The 21,125-nt window shown below is 63.9% G+C and overlaps 2 protein-coding genes across 2 annotated transcripts in view; one reads left to right on the top strand and one right to left on the bottom strand.

The window, feature by feature from the left end:
- Window positions 1-17,910, top strand: part of APBA2 (amyloid beta precursor protein binding family A member 2) — a 74,451-nt gene extending 56,541 nt beyond the window's left edge. The window contains exons 8-16 of the mRNA XM_055141298.1: window positions 3,091-3,236; window positions 4,057-4,092; window positions 5,591-5,677; window positions 9,450-9,635; window positions 12,045-12,224; window positions 13,342-13,554; window positions 13,998-14,117; window positions 15,693-15,833; window positions 17,409-17,910. Coding sequence (XP_054997273.1) covers window positions 3,091-3,236; window positions 4,057-4,092; window positions 5,591-5,677; window positions 9,450-9,635; window positions 12,045-12,224; window positions 13,342-13,554; window positions 13,998-14,117; window positions 15,693-15,833; window positions 17,409-17,480 — 1,181 coding nt within the window. The 3' untranslated portion in view covers window positions 17,481-17,910. The remainder of the gene's footprint in view (window positions 1-3,090; window positions 3,237-4,056; window positions 4,093-5,590; window positions 5,678-9,449; window positions 9,636-12,044; window positions 12,225-13,341; window positions 13,555-13,997; window positions 14,118-15,692; window positions 15,834-17,408) is intronic.
- Window positions 17,911-18,467: 557 nt separating this feature from the next.
- Window positions 18,468-21,125, bottom strand: part of ENTREP2 (endosomal transmembrane epsin interactor 2) — a 147,547-nt gene continuing 144,889 nt past the window's right edge. Inside the window, exon 10 of the mRNA XM_055141661.1 lies at window positions 18,468-21,109. Within this exon, the coding sequence (XP_054997636.1) occupies window positions 20,796-21,109 (314 nt within the window). The 3' untranslated portion in view covers window positions 18,468-20,795. The remainder of the gene's footprint in view (window positions 21,110-21,125) is intronic.

Raw genomic sequence — 21,125 nt, 5'->3', positions numbered from 1 at the left:
TCTCGGAACAGTTAATGACGGCCTGACCCTTCAGAGTGGGCAGGATATAATGCCCCAGAATTCCAGCTCTGCTCTTTCTAGACCCTTCGTTTCCCTTTCTCTGCCTGTCTCTCTTTTAAAGGGGGCATGTTTAACATGCTGACATCCCCTGTTCAGCATTCAGTTAAGAAGAGAGATGGGTTATTCTTTGTTCCCTGTGTTGTTCGCATTTGAGGCCACACCTGGCAGTGTTCAGGGCTTCCTCTTGGCTTTGCACTCAGGGATCAATCCCATAGGTGCCCAGGGGACCCGGTGGGGTGCCTGAGATGGAGCCAGGTTGGCCGTGGACAAACTACCTGCTGTATGATGGCTCTGGCCTCTTCCCTATTCCTTTTTGTTTTGCTTTTGGGTCACACTCAGTAGTGCTCAGGGATCACTCCTGGCGGGGCTCAGGGACCCTATGGGACACTGGGGATCAACCCCAGGTTGGTGCGTGGAAGGCTGTCCCTCCCCGCAGTCTCTCCAGCCCCACTCGGCCTATTTTGAACAATTGAAATAGACTCTGTTGGGGTTTGTCACGTGCTTTTCCTGCCTCTTCAGGCAGCTGCAGCTGGTTCAGATGCCATCAAAACCAAGTTTTTCACTGAAAAAAAAATGCCATTCTGGTAGCTAACCAGTTGGGCCAAAATTGGTTCAAAACAGTCAATGAATCTTTTGCTAGGAGCACACCCACCATCACTGAATTTGTGCTTGGCTGATGCACAGGTTCCCTCTGAGATTCCAGAGCGAGTGTGTGCGTGTGTGTGTGTGTGACAGTGTGTGCATGCGCACTACTCTGTGCAAGTGTGTGCAAGTGCGTGTGTTCACGTGAATGTGTGTGTGCATGAGTGCGTGAGCGTGTAAGTGCATGTGTGTGCACATGAGTGTGTATGCATGTGTGTGTGCGTGCCTGAGTATGTGCGTGCTAGTTTATGCATGAGTGTGTACATGTGCAAGGTGTGCGCATAAGTGTGTGCACACATGTGTTGTGTGTGCACACTCAAGTGTGTATGCGTGTGCGCGAGTGTATGTGGTGAGTGTATGCATGTGTGTATGTGTGCACATGTGTACTCAAGTGTATGCATGTGTGTCAGTGTGCTCAGTGTGAATGTGTTTGTGCGTGTTAGTGTGTGCAGGTGTGCATGTGATGCGTTTGTTTCGGGGAAGGCCCCTCTCCCCGAGGTGCACCTGGCTGTGCCCAGGGGTGTGGAGCTCTCCATGTGCCCAGGCTTTTTCATCTTCAGCAGTAAAACTGTGCTTGGGGAAAACCCAGGCGCGTGGCTGGCGTGCCCAGGAGGGCTCTTGGTTTCCTCTCGTGTCCGTAAATGTCTCCGGTGCTCCGTGGAGCTGTGGAGACAGCAACTGATACTCTCGTGTCTGCTAACTGAGCACCCGCTGCCTCTGCACGCTCTCCTGTCTTCTAAACAGATCTTCAGGGACTGCTGTTGTTTGGCATGCAGTCAGGCCATCTGCAAACAAGAGTGGTTCTTGCTGCTTCTGCCCGTTCCTGTTCGTTTCCTCCCTTGTCTCCCTGGCGTGGGTCAGCACCAGGAACGGTGTTATGTAATAGTGGCTTAAATAGAAAACACACGTGTTGAAAAGATCCACCCATTTGATTATTTTATCACAAGACATCGCAAACAGGTACACAAGTCGGTGAGAACTAGAAGGAGCGCAGGGGTGCAGCCTTCCTGCTTCTGCTCACTCCTGCTCCCTCACACCCCCGCCCTGCTCCCAGATTGTTCTAGAACAATGTTTCCAGCCCCGGAGTCTTCAGACTGGGTCTTTCATCCTGCTTCCTGGGTGTAAAACTCTGAACTCGCCCTTACAGCTCACCTTCAATTTTTTTGTGTGTGTTTCTGTGAAAGTAGGGTGCAGGGGGCCCGGTGTGGTTCTTGGCACTGCGTGGTTCCCTGAGCTCAGAGCCACGGGCAGCCTCCAGACACCACTGGGTCCCCCAGAGGAAGCCTCCTTGGGGGCCAGAGCGGTAGCACAGCAGGTTGGCGCTTGCCTTGCACACGGCCCGACCTGAGTTTGGTCCTCAGCATCTCACGTGGTCGCCAGGAGTGGTCACCCCTGATCATTGCTGGGTGTGGCCCCAAACAAAACACAGAACAGAACACAAAACACCAACTTCAGCAGGGATGGCCATTGGCCTTGCACACAGCCCAAATGGACAGCCAGCGTTTCTTGCTCCCGCACCCCTGGAGCATCTGCTGCTCCTGGTTTTGGCCCTGCTGCCGCTGTTCTGCCCTTGCAGACCTCCTTGGCCCTGCCGAGCAACCGGAGAACGGCTCCCAGAGCCCTCCTTCTGCAGCTCTGGCGCCCTCTGGTGGCCACAGCTCACGGCGTGCCGTGCTGGAGTGATGAGGTGGGGCTAGTAGTTTGCATTTGGGGCCCTACTGAGCCTGTGAAACTGACCCCCCACCTTCCATGGGCCCCTCTTCCTGGGGCTCCCAGGCCGGGCCTCCCAGTCTCTGTGTCCTGTTTATGGGAGGAACTGGGCAGAAATGACAGCCCCCACGGAGAGGTGACAGAGCCCCGACTCTTTCCCCCCCAAGATTCCCAGCAGGGGAAGGGGGGCTAATAAGCACCCCCATGCCGAGCTGGGGGGCTCCTTCCCCCACACAGACTGACTTGGGGTGTGGTGCCGGAAGTGGTTCTGGAGGTGCCAAGGCCCCTCCCTGAATCAGACCCGGAGCTGACTGTGGGGTGTGGGGGCACCTCCAGTGGGCTGAGCTGTGACTGAGGGCAGGTGGGGGGGGACGGACCGCAGGGAAGGAGGAGGAGGAGGCGGTGGAATGGGGTGGGAGAAGGGGCGGGCAGGGCATCCCTGGGGGTCCCAGGATACACTGCGGCGGAGGGGCCTTGGGGGGCACATTGTAGCTGCCCCTCGGAGTCGAGCTGCCCAGGGCCCAGGACTGCCCCTTGGACACCCACCTTCGTGGGCCTGGACTCTGCGATGTCTGTGTCCCCTGCTCCCCCAGCCCCTCCCGGCACCCCCTGCCGAGTCCGTGCCTGCTGGGCATGCAGTCCCCCGCCCTTCCCAGCGCCCCAGCCATGTCCCTGCAGTTCCAGGGCCCTGTGAACCCGAGGATCTCATCGACGGCATCATCTTTGCGGCCAACTACTTGGGCTCGGCCCAGCTGCTGTCGGAGCGGAACCCGTCCAAGACCATCCGGATGACGCAGGCCCAGGAGGCCGTGAGCCGGGTCAAGGTGGGGGGCCGGCGGGGGTGCTGGGCGCGCAGCAGCCGCCTTCCTTCACCAATGGGTGCCGGGGCCGCCCAATGGCCTTTCTTTGAGGGTGGCTCGGGATCGGCACTCGGGCTCTGGGGCTGCTCTGGGTTCCATGGGCCCAGGCCATCTCGGGTCTGATGCGGGGGGACACGTCCCTCAGCTGCCCCAGCTCCCCAGCCCCTAGACAGGACTTTCTGTTAAGGACTGTGGGGAAGCTTCCGGATGCCCCAGGCCCAGGGTTCGCGCAACTCGAGCATCACTCAGGGTGTTTGCCAAAGAGAGAAAGCCCTCGGGCAGTTAGTACACCCCTTACCTGCACAGGTCCGTGTTCCAGGACCCCCAGCAGTGCCTGAAACGGTAGATTCCACACACCCTGGCCTGGACCCGTAGCCGCCGGGGCCCCTGTTCTCTCTGCCCAGACTTGGGCCAAATCACTTCAGTGAGGTTCAGACCCTAAAGGGCCCCTCGGGGCCTCATCCGGAGCCCACCACTCCTGTCCCAAGCTGGGCAGCGTGCCTGGTCTCAGAAAGCACAGTTGGGGGGGGGTGAGTTCTATTTGATCATGAACCTCAAGAAAAGTCACATTGTGCCTCTGGCTTGGGGCACTGGCCTAGTTTGGGGTGATGGGGGCAGAGGGCAGAGGTTGTGTCTCAGGAATGGGGTCTGGCATCTCTCCAGTACTGCTGCTGTCCTCCGCGACCCCTCCTGGGCCTGGTCCCACCCCTCAGGGTCCGGGGGCCCTGGCCCTGGGGCGCCACCTCCCGTTCCCACCTGTTTCTTTCTCTTTCATGCTGCTCAGAGGATGCAGAAGGCGGCCAAGATCAAGAAGAAGGCGGTGTGTGGGCCGGGGGGCTGGGGGAGGTGTCTCTGGGGTCACCACTGCCTGCTGCCCACTGCTGGGGGTGCCCACCTTGCGGGTGGGGGACCGGTCTGAGTTCAGATCTGCGGGCTGGGTGCAGGCGGCCACGCTCTGTCCACGTGACATCGTTAGTGCCGGGACCGCCTGCCTGGAATTAATTAAATGCTCCTGATATTTAAAGACTCATTAAGTTTAATTTACTGAATCGGAGGCTGAGAAGCCGCGTCTGCCGGGAGAGATTTTTTTTTGTCGAGAAAGTTTCTCAAGCAGGAGCAGAATTTTTAACCTGTAAGGTTGACCTTGGGGCCGGGAAGGGCACCAAGGGCGGGTGCACGGCTTTGCACGCAGGTCCTGGGTGGCCCCTGGCCCCCCAACACCATGGCTGTGGCCCTGGGGTCCCTCTCTGGTGCTGTCCCGGGGAGGGGGGGCTCCTGCAGCTTTGCATGTCCCCTCGGTTGGGAGAGAACCTGGGTGTGAAGATGCGCGTGTAGGTGCTCGCCCAGTTTCACAGCCGCACGCCGCAGACTGACTTCACCCGCCTCCTGGCGGGGCTCAACCCCGACCCCCAGAGATCCTGCCTGGGAGGCAACGCTGAGACCCGCGTGATACCCCGTTCCTGGGCCCTCTGCGCCCCAGCCCCCTCCCCCCCAGAACTGTCACAGGCCGCTGGGGAGCTGGGAGTCCCCGGTGGAGCTAAATCCCCGGCTCTGCTCTTGGGAAGCAGAAGCCCGAGCAGCGGGCCCCGAGGGACCGCAGACTCCCTCTCCCCTCCGGCAGACGCACGCGCCGGCGCATCATCAGCGCGGCACAGACGCCGGCAGACCCTCCGCAGGAAACAGCAGTGGAGGCTGACCTGCTTCGGGCCCAGCCTGAGCGGTTGTGCTCAGCCTCCTGAACATTCCACGGGCCGCTTGTCAGGACGGCGGGCAGCTGGCATTCTCCCGCAGATGGTGCTGAGGCCGTTTCTCTCCTTCAGGGTGGGAGTCCGTTCACACCGGGTCTCGCCCTGAAATACGGGGTCAGGGACGGCTGGACAGGTGCGGGACTGGGGTGTCCGCGCGACCCCCATTCCTGCCTGAGCGGAGAAAACTGTTTTAGAGCAGAAATCTCTCTCCTGTGTCCCGGGCCTGAAGACCCCTGGGCCCACAGGAGCCCGGTGGGCCGGCAGCGGGGGTTATTTTATGCTTCTGGTGGTTTCTGGGCCGAGGCCTGGCGGTGGCAGGGGTCAGACCGGGCTCCCTGCCGTCAGCCCTTCCGGCTGTCTCCTCGGCCCCAGGCAGGGGCTCTGCTCAGTCCCCCGGAAGCCGGAAGCAGCCCCCCTCTCCGCCAGCCGCCGTTCCCCCACCCCGCCGCTCCTCCAGCCGTGCCTGAGGAGCGCGTCCCTCTAGGGGCGCCCGGGACCGCCAGTGCCAGATTGTCGAGCCTTTGTTCAAAGTTTGCGTGGTTCTGAACCGCGTGCGCGCTCCGTCTGCAGAACTCGGAGGGGGACAGCCAGACGCTGACCGAGGTGGACCTCTTCATCTCCACGCAGAGGATCAAGGTGTTAAATGCCGACACGCAGGTGAGTGGCTCGGGGCTGAGGGTCCCTCCCTCCCTCTCCCTGCACCTCGCATCCCCCCACCCCTGCACAGCCCTCGCAGCTCGCAGCTCTGTCACCCCCGAAGAAGCCCCCTCCAGGCAGGGGAAACGGTTCTGCTGGGCTGGACCCTTGGGCTGGGTGGACGGGAGCCGGGAACAGGGTCGCCCCTGCAGGAGGTCTGGAAGGGGTGGTGGCATTTCATAAAGGCTCCGACTCACAGGATGCGTGGGTGGGGAGCCTGCTGCCGCCCTGCCGCCACAGGCTCCCGGCAGGAGGACGGGGGGTTGCACCCCTTACTCTGGGAGGTCACTGGGCATCCGGCAGAGGTGTGAGAACGAGGCTGGGCACTGGCGGGTGGGGGCTGGGTGCCCGGCCCCACTGTGCCTGAGATTGACGAGGCATGGTGGGGAGGGGCGAGGCGGCCACACGCAGGCCCAGGGCCCTTTGCTGCCTTGTCATTGGCAAGAAACCAGGGTGTGACAGTCTCCTCGGTGGGTGCCTGGTCCCCAAGATCTTGGCCAGATGGTGACAGCGTCGGGGTCCGGGGCTGGGGAGGATCTTTGCCGAGTTGCTTGGAAGAGCAAAGTGGTGATTAGCCATTGTCTCGTGGCTTCTCCTGTGCCGAGCGGAATTCTGCTGTGAAGACACACACTCCCTCTCTCCTTCTCTCCCTGTCTCTCCCTGTCTCTCCCTCTCTCTCCCTGTCTCTCCCTCTCTCTCCCTGTCTCTCCCTCTCTCTCTCCCTGTCTCTCCCTCTCTCTCTCCCTGTCTCTCCCTCTCTCTCCCTCTCTCTCCCTCTCTCTCTCCCTGTCTCTCCCTCTCTCCCTCTCTCTCCCTCTTCCCCTCTCCCTCTCTCTCCCTCTCTTCCTCTTCCCCTCTCCCTCTCTCCCTCTCTCTCCCTCTCCCCCTCTCCCTGTCTCTCCCTCTCTCTCTTCCTCTCCCTGTCTCTTTCCCTCTCACCCTTGCTCTCTGCCTCCCTCTATTCCTCTCTCTCTCCCTCTATTCCTCTCTCTCTCCCCCCCCACTTCTCTTTCTCCCCCTCCCCATCCCCCTCAGTGCACAGGGACCCGCCCCCTTTGCTGTCCCTGTGCTGGTTTTGGTTTCCTACCGCACCTGGGTGGACTGGAGCAATAGCACAGCGGGGAGGGCATTTGCCTTGCATGTGGCCGACCCAGGTTCGATTCCTCTGTCCCTCTCGTAGAGCCCGGCAAGCTACCAAGAATATCCTGCCTGCACGGCAGAGCCTGGCAAGCTACCTTTGGCGTATTGTATATGCCAAAAATAGTAACAACAAGTCTCACAATGGAGAAGTTACTGGTACCCGCTTGAGCAAATCGATGAACAGCGGGACAATAGTGCTACAGTGCAGTGCTACCACACCTGGGGGTTGTGTGGCAGCTACTCCTGGCTCTGTGCTGGGGAGTGGGGTTCCAGGCACTGGGGGTCCTGGGGTGCTGGGGACTAGACCCGGGCCTCAGCCCCCAGAGCCGTCTCTCCCGCCCACCGCACTCAGAGTAGTGGATGCCTGTGTGAGTCTTAAACTTGGGGCGGGGTATCCCAGATGGTGCTCAGGGGCCGCTTGCCTCATTCTGGCCAGCCCGTGGTGTGTGGTAAGAGCTGGTGGGGGAGTGGGGGCACCAGGCCATGCCCTGCAGTGCTCTGGGAGTCCAGGGGGCCTCTTTCCTGCAGGACCTGCACCCTAATTGGAGCCCCCCAGCTCCCTCTGTGCTCACTCTGTCCCAGCTTGGCCCCAGCCTGGGGGCGGTTGGGTGTCTGAGGTGTCCCCAGAGTAGTGAGAAGACACAAGGGAAGGGATGCGGGCCCGTGTTCACGGATGGGGACAGGGACCGTGCGGGGACGTCTTCCGGAAGCGCCTCTTGCAGCAGCCCTGTCGCCACCCCAGGGGCATGTTTTCAGGCTTTAGAACAGACGGGACTAAAGTTGACACGGGCCCACAAAAAGCCCCACAGCCAAAGCAGCCCCAAGAGAAGGAAGTCAAGCGGAAAGCGCGGTTCGCCTGGCTGCAGACTGCGCTGAGCACTGCTTGGAGGGGCGGGTCGCCCCGGCATGTGTGAGGCCCTGGGCTGGGTCCCCAGACCAGACATGGCCCGTGAGACAGACTCGAGAGGCCTGGGAGCTGGTGCTGAGAAAGAACGACAGGCGTGTCACGTGAGTGGTTGAACGTGGAGGATGGTCTCAGGGCTGCAAGAGAACCAGCCCTGGGCAGCCCAGACCCGGCCAGGGCAGCACAGTCTAGTCTAGACCAACCCAGCCCCGCGCCGCCCACACCGGTCCAGACAGCCTCGACCAGTCCAGAGCAGCCTGGCCCAGCCCAGCCTAGGGCTGTCCTGCTGCTGCATTTCAGTGTCGGGGTCTCTCTGGAGCCGGGCGTGAAGGGGCTTCCCGCTTAGCACACGTGGGCTCCGCCCGGTACTTCCCTGCCGCCCGCTGCTCCCACATTTGCAGGATCCAGTGGGCTTCCCCCCACTCCCACCCACTGCCGGACCTCCTGTGCGCCCCCAGCTCTCTAGGCGGGTCGAGTGTGGGCGCTGCAGGGGAAACCTCCGCGCCTCATGCTCTGCTCCCGGACCAGCTGCTGTCCACTCTGCTCTGGCCTCGGGTGGGCCCGGCGCTCTGCAGGGCCGCGGGCCATCCCGGGCCAAACCCTGGGCTGGTGGCATCTGAAGGGCAGCCCAGTGACCAGACCGGCCTTCTGCCCAGGCCTTCGGGGTGGTTCTGGCACATTCTTTCACTCTGCCCCCATTCCGGCCAGCCCTGCCTGACTCTCCACCTAGGGGGGCAGGTCTCTGTCCAGCTCCGCTCCTGATGCCCCATCTCGGCCTCCCCACATGCCCTAGCAGTGACCTGGACACAAGCCCCTTCTCAGAAGCAGGTGAGCGGGCGGCTATGGCCCCCAGGAGTGGACCCTCTGGTCTCTGTCCACTGGCCGTATGGGAAGTGGCAGCTTCTCTGCTGGACACAGCTGGGCCCAGGTCACTGCTCGGGGCTTTCCCAGCGCCTGCCAGTGGCCGGGAGTAGCCAGCTGCCTGCAGCGAGGGGCCTGCGCCCCTCATTTCCGGGAGGGAGCGCTGCCCATGCTGCCCTGCACCTTCCAGTCGGGCTCGGGCGGGGGAGCAGGTCTGCAGAGGCCCCTCCCTGAAGATGCCCTGATCAGGCCACGGCTGCCCGTTGCCACGTCTCGGGGCAGGATGAGGAGCGCGGTGCCGGGGCCCTGCAGGGAGCGACGCCCTGAGAGGCGGGTGACTGGGCTGTTGGGTGGCCTCGGCAGGCCGTGGGCCTGTCCCTGGGGTGAAGTGGCAGGGAGAGAGGGGCCGCGACTCCCGCTTAGGGCACTGGCGGGGGAGGGGCTGCCGTGTCGGTGGCCATGCTGGTCCGTAGGCTGATAGTCGGCGGGTGGCCGGTGGTCGCCGTGTGGGGGAACATCCTCTAGAGGGGCTGTGAGCAGGCGGCCGGGAGAAGCCTGTTCTCTCACCCCAGGAACAGGCATCCCGCGAGCGTCTGCCACGGGAGATGCTGGCACCCCCGACCCCCGCGTGCTCCCGGGACAACAGCCCTCCCCAGGGAGAGGAAGGGGCGCCGTGAGCACAGAGCCCCCGCGGTGTCTGTTCGGTGGGTCCCAGCCATGGCCCGTGGGGAGCCTGTCAGACACGGCAGGTGCCGGTGACGTTCTCCGGGGCTCGGCAGGACTCCGGGCCTGCCTGTGCCCGGTGCTGACGTGCCCCTGGCCCCACAGGAGACCATGATGGACCACGCCCTGCGCACCATCTCCTACATCGCCGACATCGGCAACATCGTGGTGCTCATGGCCCGCCGCCGCATGCCCCGCGCCGCCTCGCAGGACTGCATCGAGACCACGCCTGGCGCGCAGGAGGGCAGGAAGCAGTACAAGATGGTCTGCCACGTGTTCGAGTCTGAGGACGTGAGTCGGGGCCCGTGGCCAGCCCTGCTCCCCTGTGCAGAGCCCCTGCGTCCCCCCGCCCATCCCCAGGGTTTCCCGTGGGAAGTTCTTCAGGAGTTGGTCACTGGGCTCCGTCGGCATTGACAGCCTTGACCGGTGTAGACTGGCCAGCAGGCTCGCTCGACACGGCTCCCCACACGTGATCTCTGCGTGTTTGGGACGGTGGTTTCCGGCCGTCTCCACTCGCAGTACCCGGCGGCCTGTGTTTCTGGTGCCTGTGCGCGGTGGTGGTGCCGTGGACGCTGATTTCCATTCGGCACTGTGGCCTGCAGTGCTGACCCTTCCACACCTGCGCTGCTTTCGACCTTCCACGTGTGCCAGGCATGCCAGTGTCTGGAATTTTCCGCATCGATATCTGCCCTGGCCTGTGTTCTGGGGGCTCCTCACTCATTGTGATCCCGCCTGAGAGGCCCCCTGGCCCCAGCCCGGTTCCTTGCTGGCTGGTGAGGGGTGGGGGGCTGACCCCAGCACCGCTTGGTTCAGTGTCCGTCAGAGCATGGCCAGAGGCCTCCACGCCCTCCGGGTGCAGCTGTCACTCAGCCCCAGGGATGGGGGCCAGGCCCGAGTGGCTGCTCAAGAGGCACCAGGCCGGGCTCTTCCCTGCTGGACTCCAGCCCCCACAGTCACACTATCCCCAGGACTGAGAAGGACACAGGGCAGGGCCAGTGGCTGCTGCTGGCAGGAAATGCACCCTGGGTGGACAGTGGCAGAGGGTCTTCGTGCCTCAGGCGCGGGGGCCCCCAGAGCTGTGGGGTGGGGGGTGGAGGTGGACCCGTGGGACACATTTGCCTGTCAGGTCCAGGCTGAGGCCCGCTGTGGTCTGTCCGTTAGGATGATGCCCTGGACACTTGGATGTGGCCTGGCAGGGATGTGGGCGAAGGTGGGGTGAAGGGTCAGAGGGCACGGGGGGACCAGCAGTTTGAGGGTTTGAGTCGGGCCCCCATCCTGGATCTCTGTACAGGGGGACACGAGGCGGAACCCAGGGCCGCCAGTGAGGCAGGGGAGCAGGGGAGGCCTCAGTCTCCCCTCTGTGAAACGAGGCTCCTCCACCTTCTGAGGGCCTCTCCCTTGACCCCCATGTCCCCCATGGGGGGCTCACAGCAGCAGCCCCCAGGGGCCAGGCTGCCCTGGAGTCAGGAAGCCCCTCTCAGCGCTCTGAGTGCCCCCTGGGGACAGACAACAAGGACTGCAGGACCGCATCCCTGGGAGCCCGGAGTGGGGGGCGGGCGCGGGGGCTTCCAGCGTGTGGCCTGAAGACAGACCAGCGGCTGGAGCTCCACTGGGTGTGGCCCCAAGACCCCAAATCTTTTAAGAATTAAAACTCAACAATTCAAGACAAAGCTTCAGACGGAGGGGCGCCCCTGGCCTCTGGGCCCCTTCTCCCTGACCAACAGACCGGCCAGTTCCTGGGGGCGGGCCCAGCCACCCTGCTGGCCCCTTTGAGTACCCCTGTACCCACCTGAGCCCAGCCCAGGCCTGCAGCGCCACCTGGTGGTTTCCAGGAGCCACTACCACCTGTGTCCAGGGAGCAGCGCCCAGGCTGGGGTGGTTTCTGCTGGTCACTGCATGGACTGGCAGGGAGGGCTGGTCAGTCTGGATCAGCACCGTCTGCTCCATCTGTGTCAGGCCTAGCCCCTGCGCTGGGGCAAGCTTATGAACATCCTGCGTGGGAGGGCATGTGGGCAGGGTCCTCAAGCATGGCCTGACGTCGGGGGTTGGAGGGTCTTGCCATGCCCGCGGGCAGCTCATGGCTGGGGTGTCCTCCTGGGCCCACGGGCAGCTCAGGGCTGGGGTGTCCTCCTGGGCCCTCGAGCAAATCAGGGCTGGGGTGTTCTCCTGGGCCCACGGGCAGCTCAGGGCTGGGGTGTTCTCCTGGGCCCGCGGGCAGCTCATGGCTGGGGTGTCCTCCTGGGCCCACGGGCAGCTCAGGGCTGGGATGTCCTCCTGGGCCCTCGAGCAGCTCAGGGCTGGGGTGTTCTCCTGGGCCCACGGGCAGCTCAGGGCTGGGGTGTTCTCCTGGGCCCACGGGCAGCTCAGGGCTGGGATGTCCTGCTGGGCCCGCGGGCAGCCCATGGCTGGGGTGTCCTGCCGGGCCTGCGGGCAGCTCAGGGCTGTGTCGTCCTTCCGGGTCCGTGGGAAACTCGGAGCTGAGGGGAGTCCTCCGGAGCCCTCGGGCAGCTCAGGGCTGGGGCTCCCGCCCGAAGCACAGGGACACTCCAGGTACTGCCCGCAGCCGCACCCCACCCCTGTCTTTGTCCCCGGCCACTTTTCTTCCTCTTGCTCCTTCTGAGCCTCTGCTGTGAAGGGGGGCCACGCCCTGCCGTGCCCACCCCACCCGGCTGCCGGCCGGTCTGACCCCGCTCTCTGCAGGCCCAGCTCATCGCCCAGTCCATCGGCCAGGCTTTCAGCGTGGCCTACCAGGAGTTCCTGCGGGCCAACGGCATCAACCCCGAGGACCTGAGCCAGAAGGAGTACAGTGACGTCATCAGCACGCAGGACATGTACAACGACGACCTCGTGCACTTCTCCAACTCTGACAATTGCAAGGAGGTGAGGGGTGCTACCTGGGCGGGATTGGGGGGTGTGGGACGTGGTGGGAGCGGGAGTGGGGGTGCGGGATGCAGTGGGGGCAGGAGGGGGCTGCGGGACAGCCTGGGCAGGAGTGAGGCGGTGTGGGATGCGCGGCCAGGAACTGTCTGGATGACCATGCGGATGGGCCTTCAGGGCCGCTGGCACCCAGCACCCAGAATGTTTCTGCAAACTCTGGGGGAGGCAGCCTTGAAATGGGGACCCTGGACTGTGGGAGGGAGGGAGGAGTGAGTCCAGCGCGGGCACGACAGTGCACATGGCGACCCTGGTGTGATCCTGACACCTTGTGGCTCCCCGAGCTCTGCCAGGAGTGAGCCCTGAGCACAGAGCCAGAAGTAATACCTGAGCACAGAGCTAGGAGTGAGCCCTGATCACTGAGCTGGGAGTGAGCCCTGAGCACAGAGCCAGGAGTGAGCCCTGAGCACAGAGCCAGAAGTAATACCTGAGCACAGAGCTAGGAGTGAGCCCTGATCACTGAGCTGGGAGTGCGCCCTGAGCACAGAGCCAGGAGTCATCTCCAAGCACTGAGCCAGGAGTCAGCCCTGAGCACAGTCAGGAGTGAGCCCCTGGCACAGAGTCAGGAGTCAGCCCTGAGCACTGAGCCAGGAGTCAGCCCTGAGCACTGAGCCAGGAGTGAGCCCTGAGCACAGAGGCAGGAGTGAGCCCTGAGCACAGTCAGGAGTGAGCCCTGAACCCTGCTGGTTGTGACCCGTACCCCTGGGCCCCCACCCAAAGAAATGAGAAACCTGGGGGCTGTGCCCAGGGGAGTGTCAGAGTCCCCATCGGGCCCTGCAGCCCTGGGGTCTGTGCAGTGGGGTTGGTGCCATCCTGCCTGCAGGGTGCCGTGATGTTCCTGAATGACTGATGGCTGACTGATGGCTGACTTGGCCGGTGGGTGCCTGACAGAGAGGGGGAGACGGAGGCCAAGACATGGAGAGGGAGTTTCTAGGTCAGCGCCCGGGGGAGGTGGAGCCCTGGGCCTGAGAACCTCATCCTCGGGCCTCTGACGGAGCCGGGCCCTGGAGTGGGACTGGGGGGGGGCAGGGCTGCGGTCCTCAGCCCTTGCCCCTCGCCGCAGCTCCAGCTGCAGAAGCACAAGGGCGAGATCCTGGGCGTGGTGCTGGTGGAGTCGGGCTGGGGCTCCATCCTGCCCACCGTCATCCTGGCCAACATGATGAACGGGGGCCCGGCCGCGCGCTCCGGCAAGCTCAGCATCGGCGACCAGATCATGTCCATCAACGGCACCAGCCTGGTGGGGCTGCCGCTGGGCACCTGCCAGGGCATCGTCAAGGTGGGTGGCACTGCACGGCAGGGGAGGGGCGATGCTGCCACTGAACCCCGGGAGGTGCGAGTGGGGGGTCCCACAGAGGGTGGACAGATAGAGTCCTGGATGGATAGACAGGTGGACAGACAGAGGTACAGACAGACAGTGGGCAAACTGACAGATGACAGCGGTGGGGGCTGCCCCAGTTGGCAGCGCCTAAGTCCCCTCCCAGGGCTGTGGTCCCAGGGACCCCCTGCTTGTCTGGGTCTGATGGGCCTGTGGGGTCACTGTCCCTATAAGGCTCAGGTCCCTTCCATGGCTGGTGCCTGGTCAGAACAGACCAGAAGCTGCCCGGCCCCTCCTCCTGCCCCTCACCCCATCTCACCCGGAACTGTGGCCACAGCTGAGCAGGGCCGCTGCCCCGACCCCACCCGGGAGGTGGACCCTGAGGTGGCCCTGGTGCTCCACAGGGGCTGAAGAACCAGACGCAGGTGAAGCTGAACATCGTCAGCTGCCCGCCGGTCACCACAGTGCTCATCAAGCGGCCCGACCTCAAGTACCAGCTGGGCTTCAGCGTGCAGAATGGAATCGTGAGTCTGCGAAGGGCGGGCAGGCAGCAGGGAGCACTGACCACGGAGACACGCAGCGGCCAGTCCCTCCCTCCCAGGGCCCGTCGTGTGAGCTGGCCCTGTGCCGGCACCTTCTCCGTTTGCAGCCCCATTTCCTCCTGGGACCCCTCTGGGGCCCCTGGGCGCCTCTCCCTCAGGTGTAGAGGGGTGAGGGTGTGCCCAGGGGAGCCCCTGTTCCTCAGAGATACACACCCCAATCCAGCCGGGCTCCCCTGGGGAAAGTGCCCACTTCAGGCCCCTGCACGCCCCACTGCTTGCTGAAGCCCCCCACCCAGGTCTGGACCCATCTCTGCTCCCTGAAGTGCCAGAACCCCCCCATCTCTCTCTTCTGCTCTCCTCCCCCTCCCATCTCTCTCCTCTGCTCCCCTCCCCCTCCCATCTCTCTTCTCTGCTCCTCCCCCTCTGCTCTCCTCCTCTCCCCTCCCCCTCCCATCTCTCTTCTCTGCTCCCCCTCCCCCATCTCTTTCCTCTGCCCCTCTCCTTTCCTCCCCTGCCCATCATTCTCCTCTGCTCCCCCATCTCTTTCCTCTGCTCCCCTCCCCCATCTCTCCTCTGCCTCTCCCCTGCCCATCTCTCTTTCCCCTCCCCCATATCGTTCCTCTGCTCCCCTCCCCTTCCCCTTGCTGGCCCAGCTCTCTGTGGAGCATTCTAAGACTGAGGCAGAAGGCAGGCCCAATTGCTGGCCACAAACCCTGGAAGGCCTTTATTGGGGATCCCCAGAGACCTGGGTCACCATGACACAGAGTGGGGGGATGGCTATAAGGTTAGTCCCCTTGGCCCCCTCCTGGCAGGGACAGCCCCTTGGTCCTTCATGTGCACACACATGCACACAAATGCATGCACAAACACATGCAAACATACAAACATGCACACATAAACATGCACACACATGCATGCACAAACATGCAAACATGAACACATGCAAATATGCACACACAAACATGCACACACATGCACGTATACCCAAATTTGCACCCACACAAACATGCACACAAACACGCACACACATGCATGTGCACTCACCAGTACACTTGCATGCACACAGATACACACATACACACAGGCTGCAGCTGCCCCTGCCCCTCCCAAGCCCTCTGCCCACCCTCCAGCCTCTCGGTCCTCTTGCTGCTGACCGTCTGTCCACCCCCACCCCAAGGGGCTCCATGGGCTGCTCCCTTCCAGGGCCACCTTGTGCAGTGGCTGCCTCTGTGGGTTTGGGAGGGTGATGTCTCCTGGCAGAGAATCTTCTAGAATGTGCCTGTCTTGGGTGGCTGTGGGGCTCGGCTCACGCTGGGGCAGACTGATCACCACAGAGTCGACTCTTTAAAAACTCCTGTTTATTCCTGGGGTAGGAGGGGGCACAGGGTAGGCATTTGCTCTGCACGGAGCTGGCCGGGACTTGATCCCCAGGACGGCCGCAGTGCCGGGTACCCCAAAACCAGCCCCCGCTCTGTCCAGGCATTTCTGCCACCGGGCCCACCGGCAGCCCTGGGGCGCGAGGGGCGCCTGCCCACTAACCTGCCGTGGTCTGTGCAGATCTGCAGCCTCATGCGCGGGGGCATCGCCGAGCGAGGGGGCGTCCGCGTGGGCCATCGAATCATCGAGATCAACGGGCAGAGCGTGGTGGCCACTGCCCACGAGAAGATCGTCCAGGCTCTTTCCAACTCAGTGGGAGAGGTGAGGCCACGCCCGCCCACACCGCCAGGTCCCCCCCTGGGACCTCAGCCCGCCTCGGCTGGGGGCTGCCCGTGCGCTGAGCGTGTCCTTGGTACCCGGGGGCATGACAGAGATGTCCTGGAGAGAGCAGGGGGCATGGGGCGTGCATGCCCTGTCTCTGACCCCTTGTGTCTTCGACTCCTGGCCCTTGCCCTGCACTGTCCCCTCTGTCCTCCTCCTTCCCGTTCTTTCCGCCCTCAGAGCTGCACTGCATGAAGGGGGAGGGGTGGGGCTCTGCGAGAACTCAGGAGCAGGTGTGTGAGGGGGGACGGGGAGAATGGAGGTGAAGGTCTCCCTGGGAGCCCGAGGGGGCTGCAGTGGAGATAGCCGGGGTGCAGAGTGGATTCTGGAGCTGTGGGGGGCCCCTAGGGGCGCGCCAGCAGGGCACTGTGGGGCCAGCCTGTGTGCTGGGCCACTCCTTCCTGAGCCCATTTCTGCTCAGTTTTGGGGGCCTTTCGGCCAGAGTCCGTGTTTAGGGGCCCCAACTCATTTGCTACTGGGACAGGTGTGGGTGCAGGGTGTGTGGGTGCTCCTGAAGGGCCAGGCACACCTGGGAGCAGTTTTGCTAAGTCGGTGCCTTTGACTTCCCCGAGGAGATCAGCTCTGGCTCTTGTGCCCAACCCTGCAATGACCAGATGGGAACGAGGTTCAGAGACTCTCCAAGGCCCGAGAGAAAGGACAGGGGAGATGCCGCCTAGGGAGTGTCCCTGGTTCGGTCCCTCAAGCCCTGCTAGGAGCCAGCCCTGAACACAGAACCCGAGCACAGAGCCAGGAGTCAGCCCCGAGCATAGAGTAGAGTGATCCCCAAGCACAGAGCCAGGAGTCAGCCCTGAGCAGCCCCAGGTGTGGCCCTCCTGTCTGTCTGGAGGTCGCCTCACACTGCTCAGAGACTGCAGGGAGCTCCCTGGGCTGACAGTGCCATGCTGGGCTGCCAGGAACACCTTGGCACTGCCGGGCTGGGGTGCGTGTGGTTTCAGGGATGTGTGCCCCAACCCGAGCCGTGTTCTGGGTGCAGGCTCGCAGCTCTCCACGTGGCGGTGACCACGCCTCCTGGCACCCGGGTCCTGAACTCCCAGCACTGCCTCGGTCTCCCCCTTTTGCTGCTGCTCTCGTTTCTGCTAGTGTTGCTGCCCCCCCTGGCTTCTCTGACCCACATGTGTGTCACAGACGGCCCGTGTCCCCAAGCCTCGAGTCCCAAGGCAGAGCTCGTCCCCGTGTATCCCTCCTGAACTGCTGTCGTTGGGCACCGTGGACAGCCGTGGCAGACACGGGGTTCCATGTCTTCTGTTCAGGATTTCCAAGACCCTCAGGGCACAGAACTAAATGGCTGGTGTGGAGGGTGGTTGTATGTGTGTAGGTCTGCCCGGAAGTCACCGGCTGGGAATTCTCCCTGATGTGGGATCTGGTGCTTGACTCGGAGGCACAGTTACCACTGGCTGTAGCTGGCTTCCGGGATGTTCCAGAATAGTGTGTGTTTGAGTGGGTTGCATGGAGGGCAGCGCTGGTTCAGCGCCCTCTTCTCTCTGCCGCTGACAGATCCACATGAAGACCATGCCAGCTGCCATGTTCAGGCTCCTCACCGGCCAGGAGACCCCGCTGTACATCTAGGGCCCCCCTGGGCCGAGGCGTGACCAGCGGACCCAGGACCTGACCCCAACCCCACCGCCCGCCCCAGGGACACCGGCCTCCCCGCAGGCCGAGCCCTCGACACCCACTTTCCTTTCCCGGTCCTGGGCAAGCGGGGGCGGGGGGGCATGTGTCTGCGTGTCGTCGGGGCCGTGTCTGTGTGTCTGTGCGTGTGTCTCTGTCCACCCCGGAGCCGAGAGCCGATGGGAGGGGGGCGGGCCTGCCCCCACCGCGGCTATGAAGGGACCCGCAGGGACAGCGAGTGCCCGGGGCTGCCACAGCCGGGGGCCCGAACGCGGCAGGTGGAGGATGGGGGCGCCCCGGCCAGCCGGCTCTCAGGACTGGACTTGTACCGCGGCCGCGTGGGGACGCGGGATTGTACTCGCCTTCAATAAAGGACGATGCCACCAGACCCAGCCGCCCTCTTTCTTTAGGTGACCTCGCGGGGTTTGGGGGACCCCTGTGCCGGGGTCGCGGGCAGCCCCCTCCCGGCCCCTTCCCTTTCCCCGCCCGGCCCGGAGCGTCCCGGTTGCTCTGGAGACGGCCGCGGCGCCTGCGCAGTGAACGGCCTGGGTGTGCACGCGCGCGCGCAGGTCGCGTCCCGCCCCGCCCCCCCGGCGCCCCCGCCGGGAAGCCTCGGAGAAACACTGTGACTTAGAGCCTTACGACCGCGCGGTCCGCCCGGCTTGGACTGTGTTGCATGCAGCCGCCCTCGGGGCCGCGCCCACCTCACTAATAAACCTGAAGTCCTGACGCAGAGCTCCGCGTGTGGTCGCTTTGTTCTCACGCGGCCGCCAGGGGGCGCGCTCGGGGCGCGGCTCGGGGGCCGGCGGGGCCCGGGCCTGACGCCGGCCCAGGGGCGGTGGGCCGGACGGGAGAGGGGGCGGGGGCGTCGCAGCGGGTCGCCGCGGCTTCCGCGGCAGGAGGCAGCCGCGTCCTCGCGGGCACCCCTCGCACCGCACACGCGGGCCCAGAAATAGTCTTTATTAAAACACGGGTCATTATGAAAACACCTGGAGGTACGCCCAGTAAATACAGCCTTCCAGAGGGTCGTACAAGCGATCTCGTGGGGCTGGAGACAGCTCCTTCCCGCTTTCACCGCAGCTGAGGACGCGAGCGCCGTAGGGGACACACTGGCCGCGTTCCCACGGACGGGGCGGGGCCCACAGCTCAATTACTCTCGTGGGCGGGGCCAATCGTTCCGGTGGGCGGGGCCAGCAGCCCAGTTTCTCTCATGGGCGGGGCCAGTCTGCCCTGTTAGCGTTGGTCAACTGGAGGTGGGGAGGACGTTGTGCCCTGGCCAGACTGGCTTGCCATGGAATGGGAGTCCGGAGCTCATTCTGGCAGCCTGAGGTCCCCAGGGTCCCATGCAGTCCCTGACAGGCTCCCTTCTGGTCACGAAAGGGGGTGCAGCTCCTGACCCTGTGCCAGCAGGGGTCCTGACAAATGATTTGGGGGTGTGTTCTGCCCAGACCTGCTCATGCAGGAGCGGGGAGGACAGGCTGGAGCTGGTGGGAGGAAGGTCCCCTCCAAGTGAGGGCGGGAGAACACTCCCCCCCCAACACACACACCGTCTGCCTTGTCTCGGTGCAGGGTGCTCTTTGCTGGGGCCCTCTGTTCTGAGACACCACTGGGTTCAGCCAGTTCCCCCTCCCCCCGGAGGTGGGGGACTGGTTCTGGCGCAGTTCTAGTGGTTCTCCTTGCCCCCTCCCTCCTTCCAGGATCCCCCCCCCCCTTCTTGGGAGCCAGGAGCTTACCTGAGCAGGTTTACCTGAGCCAGGGTTACCTGAGCAGGTAAGCCAAAGGTGCGGACCCATAGGCACAAAACTGGGTGTAGCTTCCTTTCCCTAAGGTCCAGCTGCTAGTAAAGCAGAATACTAAACAGTGCCAGAGGGTGTAGGAAGGACGGAGAAAGTTCCAGAATTTAGGCTTCAGCCCTGAGGCTGGCCTGGGGCAGAAGCCCCACAGGGCAGACACTGCCTCCCTGCTGGACACGCACCAGCCTCCCTCTGCCTCACCCCAGCCTGCCAGAGGCGGGGCTGCAGTCCCAGCTGGGTCTGATAACCAACACCCACGGAGGGTGCAGCCCAGAACACTGTGGAGAGCGGGGCGCCCCAACTAAAGCACAGACACCCCCCACACCAGCACCAGGGCTGCTCCTGCTTTGTTGGCCAACTCCTGGCAGGCCCTGGGGAAAATTATTTAACTTGGCCTGCATGGGGCGGGGTGGGGGGGTGGGGGGAGGTCCCAGGGTTAGGGGAGGACATAACCAATTTCCCCAGGTGCAAAAAAAAAAAAAAAAAAGAAAATCAAGGACTGGATAAAGTGCTCATACAGCCTCTCGGGCTTCTCCTCCGTGGGAAAGGCCGGTTTGGATTGTCCCAACTGGTCAGCCCCAGAGCAAAGACCAGAAGTATGGCGGGCATGCTGGGCCATCCCCGGCTGCCACCTCCTACACCCCAGCCCCCTTTGGCCTCCCCTTCTCAGGACAGGGACACTTACACAGGCATACACGCACACACGCACGCACGCGCACGCCCCCAGGGGGCGCAGCAGAGCCGCAGCACCTTCTGTCCAGCGCCATCTGGCTGCCAGTGGGCGGCTCCGTTCAAGGGCGGTGGCGGTGGCTGAGGACGGTGGAGCCCACCTGTCCCCCAGTGCTGTGGAAAGCCCCCCACAGGCAGCCCAGCGCTGCTGCACATCCCTTGCTGGGTGAAGGCTGCGTCTGATGTGCGCAGTGGGGAGAGAGGGGTGGGGAACTGACCCAGGGGAGGCTGGGCCTGGAGACCCTGACACATGGCAAGTGCTGCTGCGGCCTCAGGCCCAGGAAGAGGACTTTTTTTGGGGGGGGGTGGTCAGAGGTCTCTGGGGGCACTGCTGGGGCCTCAGTAGGTAACAAACCGGCTTGAGGGGACAACAAGAGGAAGTGGGGAGCACCTGGAGGGCGTGTAGGGGTCCTCCCACAGAAGCCGAACCTCGCCAGGGAGGGAGGCGCGGTGGGGTGGCCCCTGGGCTCTGGGGTCCCTACAGCCCTGTCTGTGGGGTGCCGGGCAGGGCTGACCGGCCACGTGAGCGCTCGAGACTGTGTCCTCTGTCAGGGGTGGGGGAGGCCCCTGGCCAGCTGTCACCGGCCCCCACATGGCGCAGGCTCCACGTGCCCATGGTGGGTGCGGAGTCCCTTCCCCACGCTCGCTGGATCCAGTGGGAAGTGGCGTCAGCTGCACCCCCAAAGAGGGGGGGCGTCCAGGGGAGAGGTGCCCGTCTCTGTCCTCTGCGTCCTGACCTGGGGGACAGGCGTCACACCTGGTCCAGCAGCCCAGTGCCGAGGAGGGCCTCGTCCACACACCGCTCCTCCGGGGGCCCGGCAGGGCACACGGGGCCCACCACGTGCCGCACCTCGGGAGGGAGGGCGCAGTTCGAATGTTCCAGGAACTTTGCCACCAGCACCCGCGTGTCAGTGGCATAGGCTTGGCTGTCCGTGACAGCACATGGTCGCTCCTTGGCCAGAGGCTGGAAGGCATCAGGCTTGGAGCGTGTGTGGGGCTTCCAGGTGGCGGTGTCCCGGGGGCCTCGGCGTGCACAGGACGCTGTGACGGAGCGACGCAGGCCAGCTGAGAGAGAGAGAAA

Source organism: Sorex araneus, chromosome 6 (genome assembly GCF_027595985.1).
Source record: "Sorex araneus isolate mSorAra2 chromosome 6, mSorAra2.pri, whole genome shotgun sequence".
Lineage (NCBI taxonomy): Eukaryota > Metazoa > Chordata > Mammalia > Eulipotyphla > Soricidae > Sorex > Sorex araneus.
Note: the sequence above shows the minus strand (reverse complement) of the source record. Positions and strands in the feature narration are given on the sequence as shown.